General features: G+C 38.0%; 1 protein-coding gene across 10 annotated transcripts in view; it reads left to right on the top strand.

Moving 5' to 3' along the window:
• LOC125465146 (UPF0500 protein C1orf216 homolog) overlaps positions 1-15,864 on the top strand; it is a 42,746-nt gene extending 26,882 nt beyond the window's left edge. For 4 of the 10 annotated variants that reach the window (XM_048558335.2, XM_048558336.2, XM_048558327.2 and 1 more), the window contains one exon: positions 12,635-15,864. In XM_048558335.2, coding sequence (XP_048414292.1) covers positions 12,668-13,474 — 807 coding nt within the window. In that variant the 5' untranslated portion in view covers positions 12,635-12,667 and the 3' untranslated portion in view covers positions 13,475-15,864. Of the gene's footprint in view, positions 1-6,456; positions 6,591-12,634 lie in introns of all 10 variants that reach the window. The other 6 variants (XM_048558332.2, XM_048558328.2, XM_048558330.2 and 3 more) reach the window with 3 other exon arrangements.
• The last annotated feature ends 1,876 nt before the right edge of the window (positions 15,865-17,740 follow it).

Genomic DNA, 17,740 nt, shown 5'->3' with positions numbered 1-17,740 from the left:
GTGTTCCATTTCCCAGATACCTCATTTCTCATCTTAATAAGCACAGATCTTATATGCTTGCAGATATTTTTAGTAAACAAGTATATGATAATTGATCGAAGAAGCAGCTTGATCTGTTTGGGCAACATCTAAGGTTTGCCGCATAGTATATAGATGATGGTATACCGTAGTCTTAGGACCAGAACTAGCAAACTGATGGCCTTACAGTTAACAACAAAGCTAGCAGCTTCTGTACTAATATGACAGTATCTTATTTTCTATCACAAACCCAACACTAGATTTCAGTCACAGATTCTGACATCAATAATTAGTAGTAAACCTGCCACACTTTTATTTTCTATAACCATTATGAAATTATGTCTAGGGTGCTTGAAAGATAGATTGAAAATATATGTCAAGATTCAACATAAAGATGTGTATCCATTTAGTCACTTGGAGTTCAGACTTGAGCATTGCTAAAACAAAACATTTTTGTCAAAGCTTTTCATCTTGCACTCATAGAACATAGAACATTACAGCACAGTACAGGCCCTTCGGCCTTCGATGTTGTGCCGACCTGTCATACCGATCTGAAGCCCATCTAACTTACACTATTCCATGTACGTCCATTTGCTTGTCCAATGACGACTTAAATGTACTTAAAATTGGCGAATCTACTACCGCTGCAGGCAAAGCATTCCATTCTCTTACTACTCTGAGTAAAGACACTACCTCTGACATCTGTCCTCTATCTTTCACCCCTCAATTTAAAGCTATGCCCCCTCATGCTCGCCATCACCATCCTAGGAAAAAGGCTCTCCCTATCCACCTTATCGAACCCTCTGATTATCTTATATGTTTCAATTAAGTCACCTCTCAACCTTCTTCTCTCTGACGAAAACAGCCTCAAGTCCCTCAGCCTTTCCTCGTTAGACCTTCCCTCCATACCAGGCAACTTCCTAGTAAATCTCCTCTGCACCCTTTCCAAAGCTTCCACATCCTTCTTATAATATGGTGACCAGAACTGTACGCAATACTCCAAGTGCGGACGCACCAGAGTTTTGTACAGCTGCAGCATAACCTCTTGGTTCCAGAACTCGATCCCTCTATTAATAAAAGCTAAAACACTGTATGCCTTCTTAACAGCCCTGTCAACCTGGGTGGCAACTTTCAAGGATCTGTGTACATGGACACTGAGATCTCTCTGCTCATCTACACTACCAAGAATCCTACCATTAGCCCAGTACTTTGCATTCTGGTTACTCCTACCAAAGAGCATCACCTCACACTTGTCCGCATTAAACTCTATTTGCCACCTCTCTGCCCAGTTCTGCAGCTTATCAATGTCTCTCTGCAACCTACAGCATCCTTCGTCACGATCCACAACTCCACCGACCGTCTGCAAATTTACTAACTCATCCTTCTACACCCTCATCCAGGTCACTTATAAAAATGACAAACAGCAGTGGACCCAACGCTGACCCTTGCGGTACACCACTAGTAACTGGTCTCCAGGATGAACATTTCCCCTTAACTACCACCCTCTGTCTTCTTTCAGCAAGCCAATTTTCGATCCAAACTGCTATATCTCCCACAATCACATTCCTCCGCATTTTGTACAATAGCCTACTGTGGGGAACCTTATCAAATGCCTTGCTGAAATCCATATACACCACATCAACCTGTTTACTCTCATCTACCTGTTGGTCAAACTCATCAGGACAATTGTAAGAATTACAAAAGCCAACAGAAAGCAAGATCTTATACTGTATGAGAAATGTATGCTGACTAGTTGGAAACAGATTCTGACCTGTAGAGGCATTGCCTTGGTGATTTTGGTTAGGCCAAATTATCTTCCTTTTGTGAAATAAATCCCAGATTGACCTAGGTAGGTTTCTGCACTATACAGTCATAAAACACCGATTACTCCCAGTGTAAAACTTGAAGCAATCTGAGTGCAGTTTTCAACTTGTAAATGACATATTGTTCTCCTACGATTCAAAAAGAGACAGAAAATGCAATCAAAGTAGGAAGTCAAAAAAAAGTGTTGAGTAAGTAGTAAGATCTAACTAAACGTCCATTTCTAATGAAATTTAATTCAAGTAACAACAAAAATGTGTCTTTTATTGAGGTATTCATAATGCCAAATATGGCGAGGCATTTTGCCTTCACATTCCAAAGATTTCAATGCCAAACCCAATATTTAAACTCTCCTTTACATTCTTGAAACAAAGTGTCAGAAGAAATGAACGTGCTCTCAAGAAATGCCATTCTATTCTTCCTGAACTTTAAATGGAATGTGAAGTAATTGAAATGGTTATACAGTTCCATGTTTGCATTTCAACAGTTAAATAAATTATCCAACCATTTTCTAGTTACAGCTATTCCATTGGAATGAAAGGATCCCAGGCATGGAAAGACCTTATGTTAAAGCTGTGAAGGATTCCCTCACTTAAGTTATTAAAAACAAATGCTTGACTGAACAAAAAGACACTAGAAAACCTCAATGTTCATGTTACTCGAGTTGGATAAGGATGCAGAGCAGTATGCACTGCACCATGCTGGTACATAGCATGACATGTTTCTATTTCCCATTGTATTGTCTGCCTTTCCAGTTCTGCGCACTACAAATGAGCCACAGGTGAAAAAATTTGGGAAGATTTTTCAGGCAGTTATTACTACAGTCAACTTATTGAGCAGTTAGTCATTTCTCTGCTTAGGCATTTCATAAAATGTTCACAATAAAAGTAGTTTTAATGATGTTTTGTGGTGATGTCATCCAATCACATTTATCTCAGTATTTCCTCATTTTACAACAGCTTATTTGATGCCAAAGGATAGTAAATGAAAATGTGGTTAATCAAACCAGAGAAATTTATTTCCTATCAATCATTTTAATGCTGTGATCCTCTGTATTTTTCTCTGGAAGGATAGTGTTCAGCTCTGAATTGCACAAAATGTCACAATTCCGAAGGCATAGTTGAAAAGTCCTGGGGCAATAGTTTAGTTTATGCATTAATATTTATGAAAACAGTTTGGAGTATTTCTGAAAATAGCAAGTGGGACAAAAAAGGAAGCTTTTTTTTAATATCTCTGTAAAGCTTTCTCAAATGTCATTGAGAGAAATTAAATCTGCCCAATTTAAATCTGTTAAAAGAAATGAAAAGTTTCAGTATTCAACTCCAAATCATTTCTTGTATTAGTCAGCTGCGTGGAGTTTCTGGCACAGAGCCTGGGTGCAGTGACCATATCTTATAATGCGGGTTATAGAGGTTGGCAGGGACTCGGGGGTCATGGGGAGTGCACCATTCATAACACAAACTACCCTAGGCAGTGATGAATTGCAAGAAAATCAGCTGCCTTGGCAACTCCAACTTTCTTTAATTTCCATATCAATCCTGTAGTGTTGCTTTACAATGTTGTTGCCTTACCTTGTTGCTCTTTCATGAACTAAGGAACTTCCTTCCAAGATTTCACAGTAGCTAAGACAGAGGCCACATTGTCTGTGCTATATTGCCAAACAAGCTGTCTCTTGAGCATATTTATGGACCTTTCCTCTGGGTCAAAGGTATCACAGCGTACCTCTTCGTGATAAGATCTGTTACAACCTGCATTGAAAGCAACTTTACATGACATTGTCCATTGTAAACTTTCAAACATCAACCAAGTTATTTACTGGTTATAAACATCGATGAATTATGCACATTTAACCTTTTTTTTGTATAGAGGAAAATGTGACAAAAAGTCATCTCAAAGTGATTGCCAGCCGTTTTAATCTAAACTACAGTAGGTCGTTGATTAAACAGATTAATAAAAGTGAAGACAAATAAAATATTGAATGGTTCTGACCTACTTAAAGATTAACAGCACAGAAATAAGTAATTTAGTAATGCTGCTTCACTGTGAATGGCTGTTTCAGAGAGTTATTAAAAATATAAAGTGTATTGATTTAAAAAGCTGATATTTGCGTTAACTCAGACCATAGAACATCGAACAGAAAGGTACAGTACAGGCCCTTCGGCCCACGATGTTGTGCCGACCTATTATCCTACTCTAAGATCAAACTACCCTGCATGCCCTACATTATACTATCAACCATGTGCCGATTCAAGAGTTGCTTAAATGTCCCAAATGTATCTGACTCCACTACTACCACTGGCAGCACATTTTATGCACCCACCGCTCTGTGTAAAGAACCTAACTCTGACATCTCCCCTGTGCCTTACTCCAGTCACCTTAAAATTATGCCCCCTCATAACAGTCATTTCTGCCCTGGGAAAATGTCTCTGGCTATCCACTCTATCTATGCCTCTCATCATCTTGTACACCTCTATCAAGTCACCTCTCACCCATCTTTGTTCAAATGAGAAAAGCCCTAGCTCCTTCAACCTTTCCTCATAAGACCTACCCTCCAGTCCAGGCAGCATCCTGGCAAATCTTCTCTGCACCCTCTCTAAAGCTTCCACATCCTTCCTATAAGACCAGAACTGAACACAGTATTCCAAGTATGGTCTAACCAGGGTTTTATAGAGCTGCAGCATAATCTCGCAGCTCTTAAACCCAATTCCCCTGCGAACGAAAGCCAACACACCATGCACCTTAACAAACCTATCAACTTGAGTAGCAATTTTGAGGGATCTATGGACATGGAAACTGAGATCCCTGTGTTTCTGCACATTGCCAAGAATCCTGCCATTAACCTTGTATTCTGCATTCAAATTCAACCTTCCAAAATGAATCACTTCATACTTTTCTGGGTTGAATTCCATCTGCCACTTCTTTGCCCAGCTCTGCATCCTGTCAATGTCCCATACAACAGCCCTGAACACTGTCCACAGCTCCACCAACCTCCGTATCATCGGCAAACTTACTAACCCACCCTTCCACTTCCTCATCCAAGTCATATATAAAGATCCCAAAGAGCAGAGGTCCCAGAATAGATCCCTGTGGAACACCACTGGTCACCGAGCTTCAGGCTGAATACTTTCCATTTACTACCACCCTCTGTCTTCTATGGGACAACCAATTTTGTATCAAGACAGCCAAATTTCCCTGAATCCCATGCCTCCTTACTTTCTGAATGAGCCTACCGTGGGGAACCTTAATAAATGCCTTGCTAAAATCCCTATATACCACATCCACTGCTCTACCTTCATCGATGTGTTTTGTCACATCTTCAAAGAATTCACTAAGGCTTGTGAGGCATGATCTGCTCCTCACAAAGCTATGCTGACTATTTCTAATCAAACTGCTTTTCCAAATAATCATAAATACTATCTCAGAATTCTCTCCAATAATTTGCCCACCACAGAAGTAAAACTGACTTGTCTGTAATTCTCAGGATTATCCCTATTCCCTTTTTTGAACAAGGGAATAACATCCTCTTGACTAGATGTCCTACAGGTCTTTGTAATCCAACGTTCCTTCACCTTACCATCCCTTCCTTGCCTCAGTGGGACAGACCTATCCAGCACTCACAGCAAGTGTTCCCTAGACAACGTTCACATTTCTGTTGTGCATTTCCCTGAGAACATCTGTTCCCAATTTACGCTCTGCAGTCTCTGCCTAATAGCATCGTAATTCCTCCTGCCCCAATTAAATACTTTCCCGTACTGTCTGCTCCTATCCCTCTCCATGACTATATTAAAGGTCAGGGAGTTGTGATCACTATCACCGAAATGCTCTCCCACTGAGAGATCTGACACCTGGCCTGGTTCGTTGCCAAGCACCAAATCCCATATGGCCACCCCTCTAGTCGGCCTATCTACATATTGAGTCAGAAATCCTTCCTGGACGTACCTGACAAAATCTGCTCCTTCCAAACTATTTGCACTTACGAGGTTCCAGTCGATATTAGGGAAGTTGAAGTCAGCCATAACAATGACCCTATTACATCTACACCTTTCCAAAATCTGTCTCCTAATCTGTTCTTCTTTTATGTAAAACTGCTTCTTTTTAAACCACAGACATACCCCAAGTTAAATGTCCCAATTCTGTCCGTGTCCTGGAAATATTCAACTATCAGCATGAGAATTGTAATTGCCTTGTGCTTTGTATTCAGACACCACTATTTTGTATCTTCTATTTTCTTGTCTTCCAAATAGATGCTCACCTAGCCAGAAAAAAAAATTGACAATTGAACTGGTCACATATCCTGTGAACAACAAAAGATGTTTGTTCAGTATCTCAAAAATGTGTGGTATTTCATTTAGTCTTGGCCATCTTGTCACAACTGTTGCTGGTTTCTGCAAGTGATATATCAATTTTATCTTAAAGGTTGAGTTGGCTTCCAAAAAGCAGTGTGTGCTGATGCCTGCTGAAGTTGTCAGACACATTCTATTACTATGGGGTCTCACTGGGCCTTAAGTAAAACAAGCACCCTTACATGGTCCAGCAGGCCACAAGGAGCCTAATGTCATGTTGTACTCAATGGATCCTATTTAACATTTTTTAACTGTATTTTCTTTTGTCTGTTAGAAGCAGAAAATACATCAGTTGATGGATGAGTGAAAGCTCATTCTATACTACCCTGAGAGCTGAAACCAGTGGGTTGAATTACCTGAAAGACAGGTCATATCTTCAGGCAATAATTTGGTCATCATTGTGTGCAGGTGTGTGCTGGCAATGCTTGTACAAGGAATTAAATGACACCAATTAAAATATTTCATGACACTTAAAAATAATGGGAGTTCTATTTCATAATAAATTCTCTAACTGAATGAACTGTTTATTATTTTTGAAAGTCTTATTACCTGCAATCTTTTCCAATGCCTTGACTTGTATAACTCACTTGTTTTTACTTTTATGGGTAGAATTCATTAGGAGCTGAACTCTGAACTTTGTTCTCCTTCAGATTTTGATTCAAAGCAGTGAAGTTCAACAAAAAAAAGACCCTGAAAATGGTAATCATGAGAACCACAAATTGGCACCTACCACTTTGGGAGAATGGGTTGCATCGTTACATTGCACAGAGGCTAAGCAGTAATAAAACCTAAAGAAAGAGCTTGTATTGATGCACTGCCTTTCACAAACTCAGGATATCTTGAGCTGCTTCAATAAAACAAAATAAATGTAGTATCTTTTATAATCTAAGGAAACACAGCATCCACTTTTTTACGTAGCATGGTCCCAAAGCAATATACAAGATGAATGACCTAGGAATTTGTTTATTGTGCAGTTGTTAATATTAAATGTTGATCCGTATACCAAGAAACTGATCTATTTTCCCTAGTCTCTTGTTTTGGGATGTTGTGCTCATCTGAGACATTAAACAGAATATCTATATACTGACACATTCTAAATGAAATCTAAATATACTTACAAATAAGTGACCAATACAACAGTAGTTTGCTGAGTTCTCTCTTCTGAGAAAATTAGACCATCTCACAACGAACTAAGTATACTCCTATTCCGAAAATTTCTCTTTTACAGCTGCCCATAAGGTAGCAGGTCCTTCTGGACAAATCAAACACATCTTTTGATGTTGGTACACAATCTTTCAAAAGAAGAGTTTTCATCTAGAAATGTGAATCAGATGTGGCATGGAGCTTGACCAAATCTGAAGACTGAAACAACTGAATGTTTATCTTGGGGAACTTCATTTATGTATTGCAATTCGTTTTGAAATAGCATAGCAAGCAAACGTGGACTGTTAGATTTACCCAATGAAGTAATGGTTGGTAGCGTTATATTATGAAAAGAACTTGCTGCTTATTATGACACTTTTACAGAAATTGCATATCCACTTGACAAAATCCCACGCCCACTAATGTTTTAAGTGTACTGCCCAGAACTAAAGTATCATTGTTTAAAAATGTTTCTATTTCTCATAACTGTCTTCCTTTTTTGTATTTAACAATAATTCCATTTTAGACTCTATCTATTTAGAACAGGATAAAATAAAAGTTAGAAATTTGTAATCTTGTCCAGATATATCATGACTGGGGCACAGATGGGGCTAGCAAACTCATTCTAAAAGGATAGCCATGAAAATCAAGAAGTTAAAATCCAGTTAGTCAAAAGGAGTAATATGGAAAACCTCCAATACATTAAGAGGATGGGATCAGAATTCATTTAAAACACAATGTTTGAAGCTTGACTCTTCCTTTCTCTGATATAATTAAATTAAAAGATGAGGCCGTTAAGAGAGTGTACATGGATTTTCTAAGGTTAATTTGAAGATTTTTATCAATGCGCATGGAATAAATTAGAAATGAATTGGCTGAATTGATGATTGCCCTTACGATAGGCAGAAGGACTTGGAGTACTTATCTAGGAGTGCTAGAACAGTCTGCTATCACTTCCTTTCAGATTACCCAGCTAATAATATGTTGGAGGGCACTTCCAATAACACACAAATTTGCTGATGACATTGAACTGCAATCAGGTGACCATCACTGGCAAAATGATTGGAATTCAACGAGATTGAGACAAATTGAATACGCAGGTTTAGAATTCTAAATGGAATTTATTGTATATAAAATCGATCGCAGCAAGTTTGAAATCTACAGAGTAAATGGACGTTGTTAACAATATAGGAGCATTTGAATGTAATCAATGACCATTTATAGTAAAAATGACTCGTCTTTGTGACACAGTTGAGATTAATCATGAGCTGAGATGAGTTTTGAACACATGCTAAAAGGCCAATAGAAGTGTGTTTTAATTTACAATAATTCAAGATCATATTTGGAATATTGTGTGAATTTCTGACAGCCAACCTTCACAAGGACATTTGAAAGAAAAACAGAAAATTGTTGGAAAAACTCAGCAGGTCCGTTCTGAAGAAGGGCCAGTGGACCCAAAATGTTAAATCTGCTTTCTCTTCACAGATGCTGCCAAATCTGCTGAGTTCTTCCAGCAATTTCTGTTTTTGTTTCTCATTTCCATCATCTGCAGTTCTTTTTGGTTCAGAAGGGCATTGAGCAAAGAAAATTGCAAAGAAAGAGTCATTTTTAAAGGATGTGTTTTCAATGTTGGTTATAACTTGAGACGATTTTTATGTATTTTAAAGGTGCTGTGATCGCACTTCAAGTGAGGATACACAAACATCCAGGCTTTGTTGGTTTAACCTGTCCAAAATGACCTTTCAGTACTTCTTTCTATTCTCACACCTCCCCTCTTCCCTTCCCCACCCCTCACTCCCACAGCCCACTCAGCATTGGTTACTTGGGTAAACCCAAATATCTACCTGGAAGTCTGTAGCATGTTGTCAACTATTATTTATGTAAATAACAAATCTTCTGACATCAGTCTTTAATTTGCACAGTACCAGTTTGAACTTGTGTCTTACTGTTGGACTTTGTTTTCACGTTGTCTTCTGCAATTGCTCTTTTTAAGTATATTTACCACTTCATAGCGGTGTAAGAGAACTTCTTAGTTACCATTATTAATGGCCGAACAATCTAAATTTTGCCATTTTTCTTAAAAACCTGACTCCCTGATATTTCATTTCTGACTATCCTCGAGGGAATAAGTTTGAATTACCATAATTGGATTTGATCAGAGCATTATGCAATTTCAGTATGATTTTCTTCTGATTTTTGGCTTTTCTACCTTGATCATTTTTTATTCATCTATCATTCTTTTTGCACTGTTGCTCATTGATTCACAATGCTTGACAGATTGAATGTTTAATTGTCTAGCCTAGAACTTTCTGCAACTCCTCTTTACAATTTCAACATTTTATATGAAGTTTTTTTTTTAATTGCCCGTTTCTCTGTTATGTAGTACTTTAAAATGCTTCATTTTAAATTGTGATTGGCATTGGTGTGATTTAATTTTGTAATTCCTGAGCTACTTTCTCAGGTTAGCTGCACTTCTTAGTTTAAACTGGCTGTAAATTTGTCCAATTGTGCTTCGATCTGAATCCAAATTGTGAAAGCAGCCAAAATAGTCAAAGAAAGTCAGGCCTAAGCTGAATAGCACTTTTGGCCATGTCACAGTCTGTCTACTGAGGGACTTAGCATTGAATATCGGTGCATCCCACTCTGCACTCCCTTAACCACCCCTCCCCAACCCTCCTCTAATGTTTACCTGCTGCATCCTATCCTTTTTCTTATCCCTTGGCTAATCTTCATCTAAAATTTAATTACTTTATCCAGTTGGTGTAGTATGTGGATCAAGAAATCATGACAGGGTCATCCAGGTCTGCCAAAGATTGTTGTTATCATTTGGACATTGGTTCCTCTCTAAACAAAATTACAAAGTAAAGATTATTTGCTTCAGTATACCACACTCAATTACATTGGAAACTGGATAGTTCATTTTGCCGCTGCGCTTTTGAAACATTTATTTCTTCACAACTATGTGGTTTAAATAGAAAGCGTCATGGGTAGCAATGAGTTTCTGGTAACCATTAAGGTGACCCAACTCTCAAGTGAAAATATAAAACTCGAACATCATGGTCATCTATATTGTAATAGTAAACAAAATACAGATATTTCATTGGTTGCAAAGTGCTTTGGAACATTTTATGGTCACGCTATATGCCATTCAAATGTTACTCTTTTAGTTCTGCTTTGTTAAATCAACAATCTTTTAACATCCCAGTTAGAAGGAAAGATTCTAAGAGAGGGATAAACCAATTATGGCTAACTAAGGAAGTTAAGGAGAGTATTAAGTTGAAAGAGAAAGCATGTAAGGAGGCTAAAGTCAGCAATAGCCCTGAAGACCAGGATAGACTCAGAATCCGGCAAAGGAGGATTAAAAAGATAACAAAAAATAGAGAAAATAAACAATGAGGCAAACTCGGGAAGAATATAAAAACTGACAGTAACAGTTTTGTTTTAAATATACAGAAAGGAAGCGAGCGATCACAGTGAACGTAAGGCCACATAGAAAATCAGTCTGGTTTTGGGGAGCAAGGTAATGGTGGAGGAGTCACGTAGATATTTTGCATCAGTCGTTACAATCTTGAACATTCTATTAACACTAAAGAATATGAGGGAGAAATTAAGTACCTCACTAGAGAAGTCATATTGGACCAAGTAATGGGGCTGAAGTCAGATAAGATCCCTAACCCTGATGGTTTGCATCCTAGTATCATAAGATAGGGAGCTACAGAGATAATGCATGAATTGGTTATAATTTTCCAAAGTTTCTTAAATTCTGGGGAAGTACCAGAGAATTGGCAAACTACTAATGTGACACCCCAATTTCAAAAAGGGAGGGAGGTAAAAAGTGGATAAGTGCAGGCTGATTAGTCTAACATCTATTGTTGGAAAAGCATTGGAATCAATTATTAAGATGGCAGTGGCAGAACATTTGGAAAATCATAATTTAATCAAACAGAGTAAGAATGGCTTCATGAAAGGGAAGTCATTTCTGACTAGTTTATTACAGTTTTTTGAGGAATTCTGAACCAGAGTGGATAGAGGGTAACTGGTAGATGTGTTATATTTGGACTTCCAGAAGGCATTTGTCAAAGTACCTCACAAAAGTTGTCATAAGCCAAGAGCCCACAGTGTTAGAGGTAGTACGTTAGTGTGGATAGAGAATTAGTTTATGGGCAAGAAACAGTGAGAAGGGATAGGGGGTTCTTTTTCAGTTTGGCTACCCATGACCACAGGGATTCCACAGAGATCAGTGCTGGAACTACATCTGTTTACAATATCTATTACTGACTTGGAGGAAGGAAGTGAGTATAATCTAGCCAAAATGATGATGCAAAAATAGGTGGAAAGGCAGGTTGTGAGAAGAATGCAAACAGCATTCAGAGAGGTATTGATAGGTTAAGTAAGTGGGCAACAAGTTGGCAAGTGGAGTATAATGTAGGCAAATGTGAAGTTATTCATTTTGGAAGGGAGAATAAAAGAATAGAGTAATAGTTAAATGAAGAAAATCTGCAGAAAGCTGAAGCACAGAGGGTACTTGTGCATGAAACACTGAAAGCTAGCATACATGGGTGCAGCAGATAATCAGATGCTAATGGAACGTTGACTTTTATCTCAAGTAGGTTGGAGTATAAGTGTAGGGAAGTTTTACTGCAACTGTACAAGGGGACCACATCAGGAATGCTGTGAGCAGTTTTGGTCTCCTTATTTAAAGGAAAGATATCATTTCATCAGAAGCAGCCCAGTGAAGGTTCGCTTGGATAATTCCCAGTATGGAGGGATTATCTCACCAGCAAAGGCTAAACAGGTTGGGACTCTACTTATTGGAATTTTGAAGAATGACAGGTGATCTCATTGAAACATAGAGAATTCTTGAGGGGCTTGACAGCATAAACACTGAGAGGATATTTCCTCACATGGGAGAGTCTAGGGTCCGAGGGTATAGACTTAGACAAAAGGGACACTAATTTAAGACTGAGATTAGGAGGAATTTCTTCTCTGTGGGATATGAGTCTTTGAAACACCTTGCTGTACATAGCTGTGGGAAAGAGTCCTTGTATATATTTAAGGCTGAGATCAATTCTCAATCAGTAGGGGAATTAAGGGTTATGGGAAAAGGACAGGTAAGTGAACGTAAGGAATACCAGATCAGCCATGATCCTACTGAATGGCAGAGCGGGCTCGAGGGTCTGAATGACCTACATTTGTCCATATTTCTTATGGAATTATGGTCTTACTTCAATAGTTTGCTATGTTACAAAGTATTAGCCAAGACTGAAATAAGTTTGTTATGTAATGTTTCTATCGCTTTTTTTCTGTAGCTATTATTTTTCATCTTTTGTAAATAAATCAGAATGTTTGCAGTCGAGCAGTTGAAGGCCCTTGAAATTTCTTCAAACTCTCTGTTTTGCAATGGGACACTGGATGATCAAATCAGAAATCAAGCCATTGGTGCTACGGACATCAAACCAGACAAGAATTGTAACATTATGGAAGAGGTGTATGACAAAAATGAAAACCTTGGCCAGCTTCACTCTGATGGGACCACATTCGGCCTAAAAGGCGAACCCATTTTACAAGTGGAGAAAGAGATGAATAGTTGTTTCCCTGTGAAAGGATCTCCAAGTTTAGAATTGGGAAGAAGACCAATCAGTGTAGAGAATGTCCGAGTTCCACCAGAAGGAGCTGAGATGGGCCACGCCACCAAATCTGGCACAGTTAAGGATTGTGAAGAGTTTGCTGTTTCTCCTTCAGATGACAATGGCTACTCCAGCAGCTGCCTGAGTATTGAAAGTCCAGACAGCATCGAAGGAAGCATCTGGGAGGCCAGTGGAATGGTGAGCAGTGATAATCTCGATCTATGTCAGCGAGCCGCATCGACCAAGATCGAAAATGTGTCAGGAACTTCAGCCACAGATTCGCTACTGCCCTCAATACTTGAGGCGGTTCAGAGTCTTCAAGAGAAGCAAAGATTCAAAGAGCAAGAGAAAGAAAAGCATCAAACCCAAGTGATCATGTATCGGCGGTTGGCCTTGCTGCGTTGGATCCGCAATCTTCAGCAGAAAGTAATGGACCACCAAAGCCGGCTGCAGGAGAGTTATGACACCATCTTGAACAACCGCAAGGAACTGCTCAAATTCATCAAACAAGGCGTCATCTAGCAGCAGCATCGGAGAATTTGACATACCAAGCTCAACATTCCAAGTGGGACAAAAAATTGGAAAGCAACAAATTAAATCTGTAAGCCCATCAGAAAATACCATTTACATTTATCATTTTAGGTACGCCAGTTGCTGATCAGATTTTAATAGTAAGCCGAACTCTACTGATGTCCTTCAAAGCACAGTATTATTATATCTTCAAGCAGTGGGCATTTTGAGATTGGAAGTGTAAGCACTTTTTTGATTTAGTGTTTGTCAGGTGAGGAATGGATAGATTCATTTGCACCTTTCTTTTAACTGCCAGCATACATTACCCCCTCCTCAATCCCCACTGTTTCTGAGAATGTTTTATAAGATACAATCAAACAGAAATTATTTTTATGTGGTGATAAGGGATTGATTTTGTAACCCATCACTGTCAGTAAAACAGTGGATGTTATGGTCATCACTTGATCTATACTAAGATTAGTCATTATAAGAAAATAGTTTTGTTCTTTTCCTGGACGATCTATCTCTAGTCAGGAAAATTCTGTTAGCATATAGTATCAGTTATAGTATATGATATAACCACCACATTTTTACCCAAACTGACAGGGATTAGTTTCTGCTACGCTTGACATAGAATACATTTAACAACTTAAAGTGGCTTCATAAACAAATTACTAACAATTATTTGCAGAAATGCTAGTGAGAAATGTTTTTTAGCTGAACAAGATTAAGAGGAGGATTATACAAGGAGGCATGGGTTTTGACTGATGTCTGTTACCAGCGTGCAAGACCCTTCTGTAAATCCAGGCTCCAAACAGCTCTAGTTGGCTTTGTTAACTAGATTATTGGATTTAGATAGAACTTGTATTAATAAGAACATATTTGTGATCAATATTCTTTTGTGTTTGAATTATAGAGGCACTTTTTATTAGTTAAAATCTACCAAGTAATTTTTTTTAAAATATAGATTAACATTAAATAGAATTAAAGAAAAATGTTCTGGTGTATGAAGTATTTCTTTGTCCATATTCTCTACTTAAGTTGAAACAAATCAAAATATCATTTTTGTTTTGATGCAAAACTTCTAATAGAGTTAATTTAAGATAAGTTCATGCAAACAAATTGCACTCTGTTCAAATGATTGCACCTTTACTTTGATGAAAACAAATATTCAGACTCTCAAATTCTGACAAAAATGATAGCGCTACATTTTAAAATGAACATGTGGAAATACTGCTGCATCTCAAGTGTTTCATGAGATCCACTATGCAGAGTGAAATTTGTAACTTGTCTGCACTGTACAACAGTAACAGTATTGGTTGACTAATTGCTAAGGTAAACATCATATAAAAGCAAAGCTCCGCAGATACTGGGAATCTCTATTAAAAATAGAAAGTGCTGGAGAAATTCAGCAGGCGTGACAATCTGTGGAGAGAGAAAAACAGAGTTCTGAATTTGAATTTGAGTTTAGAATTTATTGTCATATGTACTCTTACAAGAAAAATACAATGAAAAGTGTTATAAGTGGCGTTACCATGGTGCTTGTATTAATGACTCAAGTCATACGTAAATTTATAAGTAACAATGAAAAGTAAATTTAAGACACAAGTTCATCACAGTCTAGTTAACGGTTCCTGTTTCTGGAGGAAGCCAATCAATCTATGACAAGGACACCATGCTGGGCCACTGGGAAAAACTGGGCCGGAACCCTCCACTGAAGAAGACTGCAACCAGAAAAAAGGAAGAGTCAGTTCGAACGCTAACTCTGTTTCTGTCTCCAAAGATGATGCCAGACCTGCTGAGTTTCTCCAATTTGTCATTTTTATTTGTATATTATCATGTGCATTTTTATTTGGGAGCTCTGTGAGCTGAAAATGGCCCACACAAGATGTATTACTGGTTGAATATTAAGTTGTTCCAATTGTGTCAGCCTTCTTCCAGACAGCATATCATTTTCACACTAGACGAAATGGGCTGCTATGACCCTTTGCAAACTTGGAACATTTCTCGTTTTGGCTTGCTTAAAGCATTTGTATAAATCGCGTAGACATGGCTGCTCTGTTGTAAAATAGTTAACATCATGCTTATTATAAACACCTTCGGAGGAAAAACAATTCTATCTGTATCACAAATTTGATTCAATATAGGCCTTTGTTAATTTAATCGTAAATGTTTTCCTGATACTATCACTGAGATCATGTGTTTGATCAAAATTTCTGATGTGCAATTTGCAATATGATAAAAAGCAACGTGGTCCACTTTTATGTATTCCTACAACATATATCTGTGTGTATATTATACATACATATATAGTCAAAATCAATGTTGAGCTCCAACAAAAATGATGTTTTGCTCAAAATTTGTCAAGGTAGAGTATTTAAAATAAATCAGTTATTTATTAACATTGGTCTCGAGTCTTTCAATTTACACAGAATTTGTTAATCTCAAAGATTCAATGATAGATTTCGATGGAGTGTGGTAAAATTATAAAGCAAATGCCAATTATTCAGAGAATCCCTACACTGTGGAAACAGGCCATTCAGCCCAACAAGTCCACACCACCCCTCCAAAGAATAACCACCCAGACACATTCCCCTACCTCTGCATTTTCTCATGTCTAATCCACCTAACCTAAACATTCCTGGGCAATTTAGCATGGGAAATCTGCCTAACCTGCACATCTTTGGACTATGGGAAGAAACTGGAGCACCCTGAGAACCCACGCAGACATGGGGAGAATGTGTTAACTCCACACATAGAGCTGCCCTGGAATGGGATTGAATCTAGATTCCTGGCAGTATCAGGCAGTAGTGCTAACCACTATAACACTATAAGGTTTACATCATACACTTTACAGAAAGAGTAGTCTTTGATCCACATCATCTTCAGAAATATGAAATGTGACACAAACAATACGTCGCTGTTTGATTGTTACAAAGACTATATTTAAAACTACTGCAACATAATTTGAAAACTCGTTGCTTGCAATATTTAGCTTCACGTGAGTGGATAGCAATAGACAAAATGAGTTTGTAGTTGAAAAGGAAGCCTTTATTGATGTAAAGTGCTACTTTTTAACACTAATATGCTCTATCTTTTTGTCTGAATTGTCACTAATCTTTGATAGTCCAGCCTTCAGAGTGGGCTGGGATAATCATCAGAATTTTGATGCTGCAATCTCAGTCCCTCCACCTATCAGTAGAGATGTACCTGTGATAATGGGAACTGCAGATGCTGGAGAATCCAAGATAATAAAGTGTGAACCTGGATGAACACAGCAGGCCAAGCAGCATCTCAGGAGCACAAAAGCTGACGTTTCGGGCCTCTGATGAAGGGTCTAGGCCTGAAACGTCAGCTTTTGTGCTCCTGAGATGCTGCTTGGCCTGCTGTGTTCATCCAGCTTCACACTTTATTATAGTAGAGATGTACCTGTCTAGTTTTAAAATAGTCTTGACAATTATTTCTCTCACCTTTAATCTGAGTAGTTTTCCAGATGGAAAACAAAGCTTGTCTGGTAGGAGTTGCCAGGTAATAAATATTTATCAAAGTTTGTATTTGATTTCAGTCCGACTGGTTGAAAATGCAGCACACTAGGTCAGCAAGGCAGTATGTTATTTGCTGTTTATTCTGTTACTAAACATGTTGATTTGATTATTTATTGTCACATGTACCTTGTTACACAACACAGTGAAATTGTTGTATAATGTCTCCACTCTCTGGCGCCATCTTGAAACACAGAAAAATAAACCAAAACATAGAATATAAAGGCAGAAAAATGAAGAATGTTGATTATCTTAATTCCCTCTGTTTTCAACATTTTATTAAGAAGAATTTTGAAACAACGCTTAGTGACTGCCCATTAAAATAGATACAATGGATAATAAATTGTTCAAAAGCTGGTGCCCAGAATTGTCTGTTTAAACCTGTAAGGAATGAACTATAACTTATTTTCTAAGTTTAAATTGATTGATCTATTTCATTAACTCAATTTGACTAAATTCCAATTACAGTCAAATTATGTGTCTTAGCAAAGGATCTAAATGCTAACTACTGGATAAAGGTGATTTATTTGTATGTGTTTCACATTGGTATGTATGGGTTAATGACTATTTAAGGATTTACAGTTGCTATCTTAAAGTTACTGAGCCCAATCAACAGTCAGCATCAGAGCATCTAGCTGTGTCATAGAACAGGTAGTGCCTCCAGCTATTCTGGCCCTCAATTCTAAAATTGTTTCCCCAAACCCTTCCAGCTCAGTACTACTTGCTTCTTTGAGCC

This window comes from Stegostoma tigrinum, chromosome 24, assembly GCF_030684315.1.
Source record: "Stegostoma tigrinum isolate sSteTig4 chromosome 24, sSteTig4.hap1, whole genome shotgun sequence".
NCBI lineage: Eukaryota > Metazoa > Chordata > Chondrichthyes > Orectolobiformes > Stegostomatidae > Stegostoma > Stegostoma tigrinum.
This window is presented reverse-complemented; position numbering and strand designations above follow the sequence as displayed.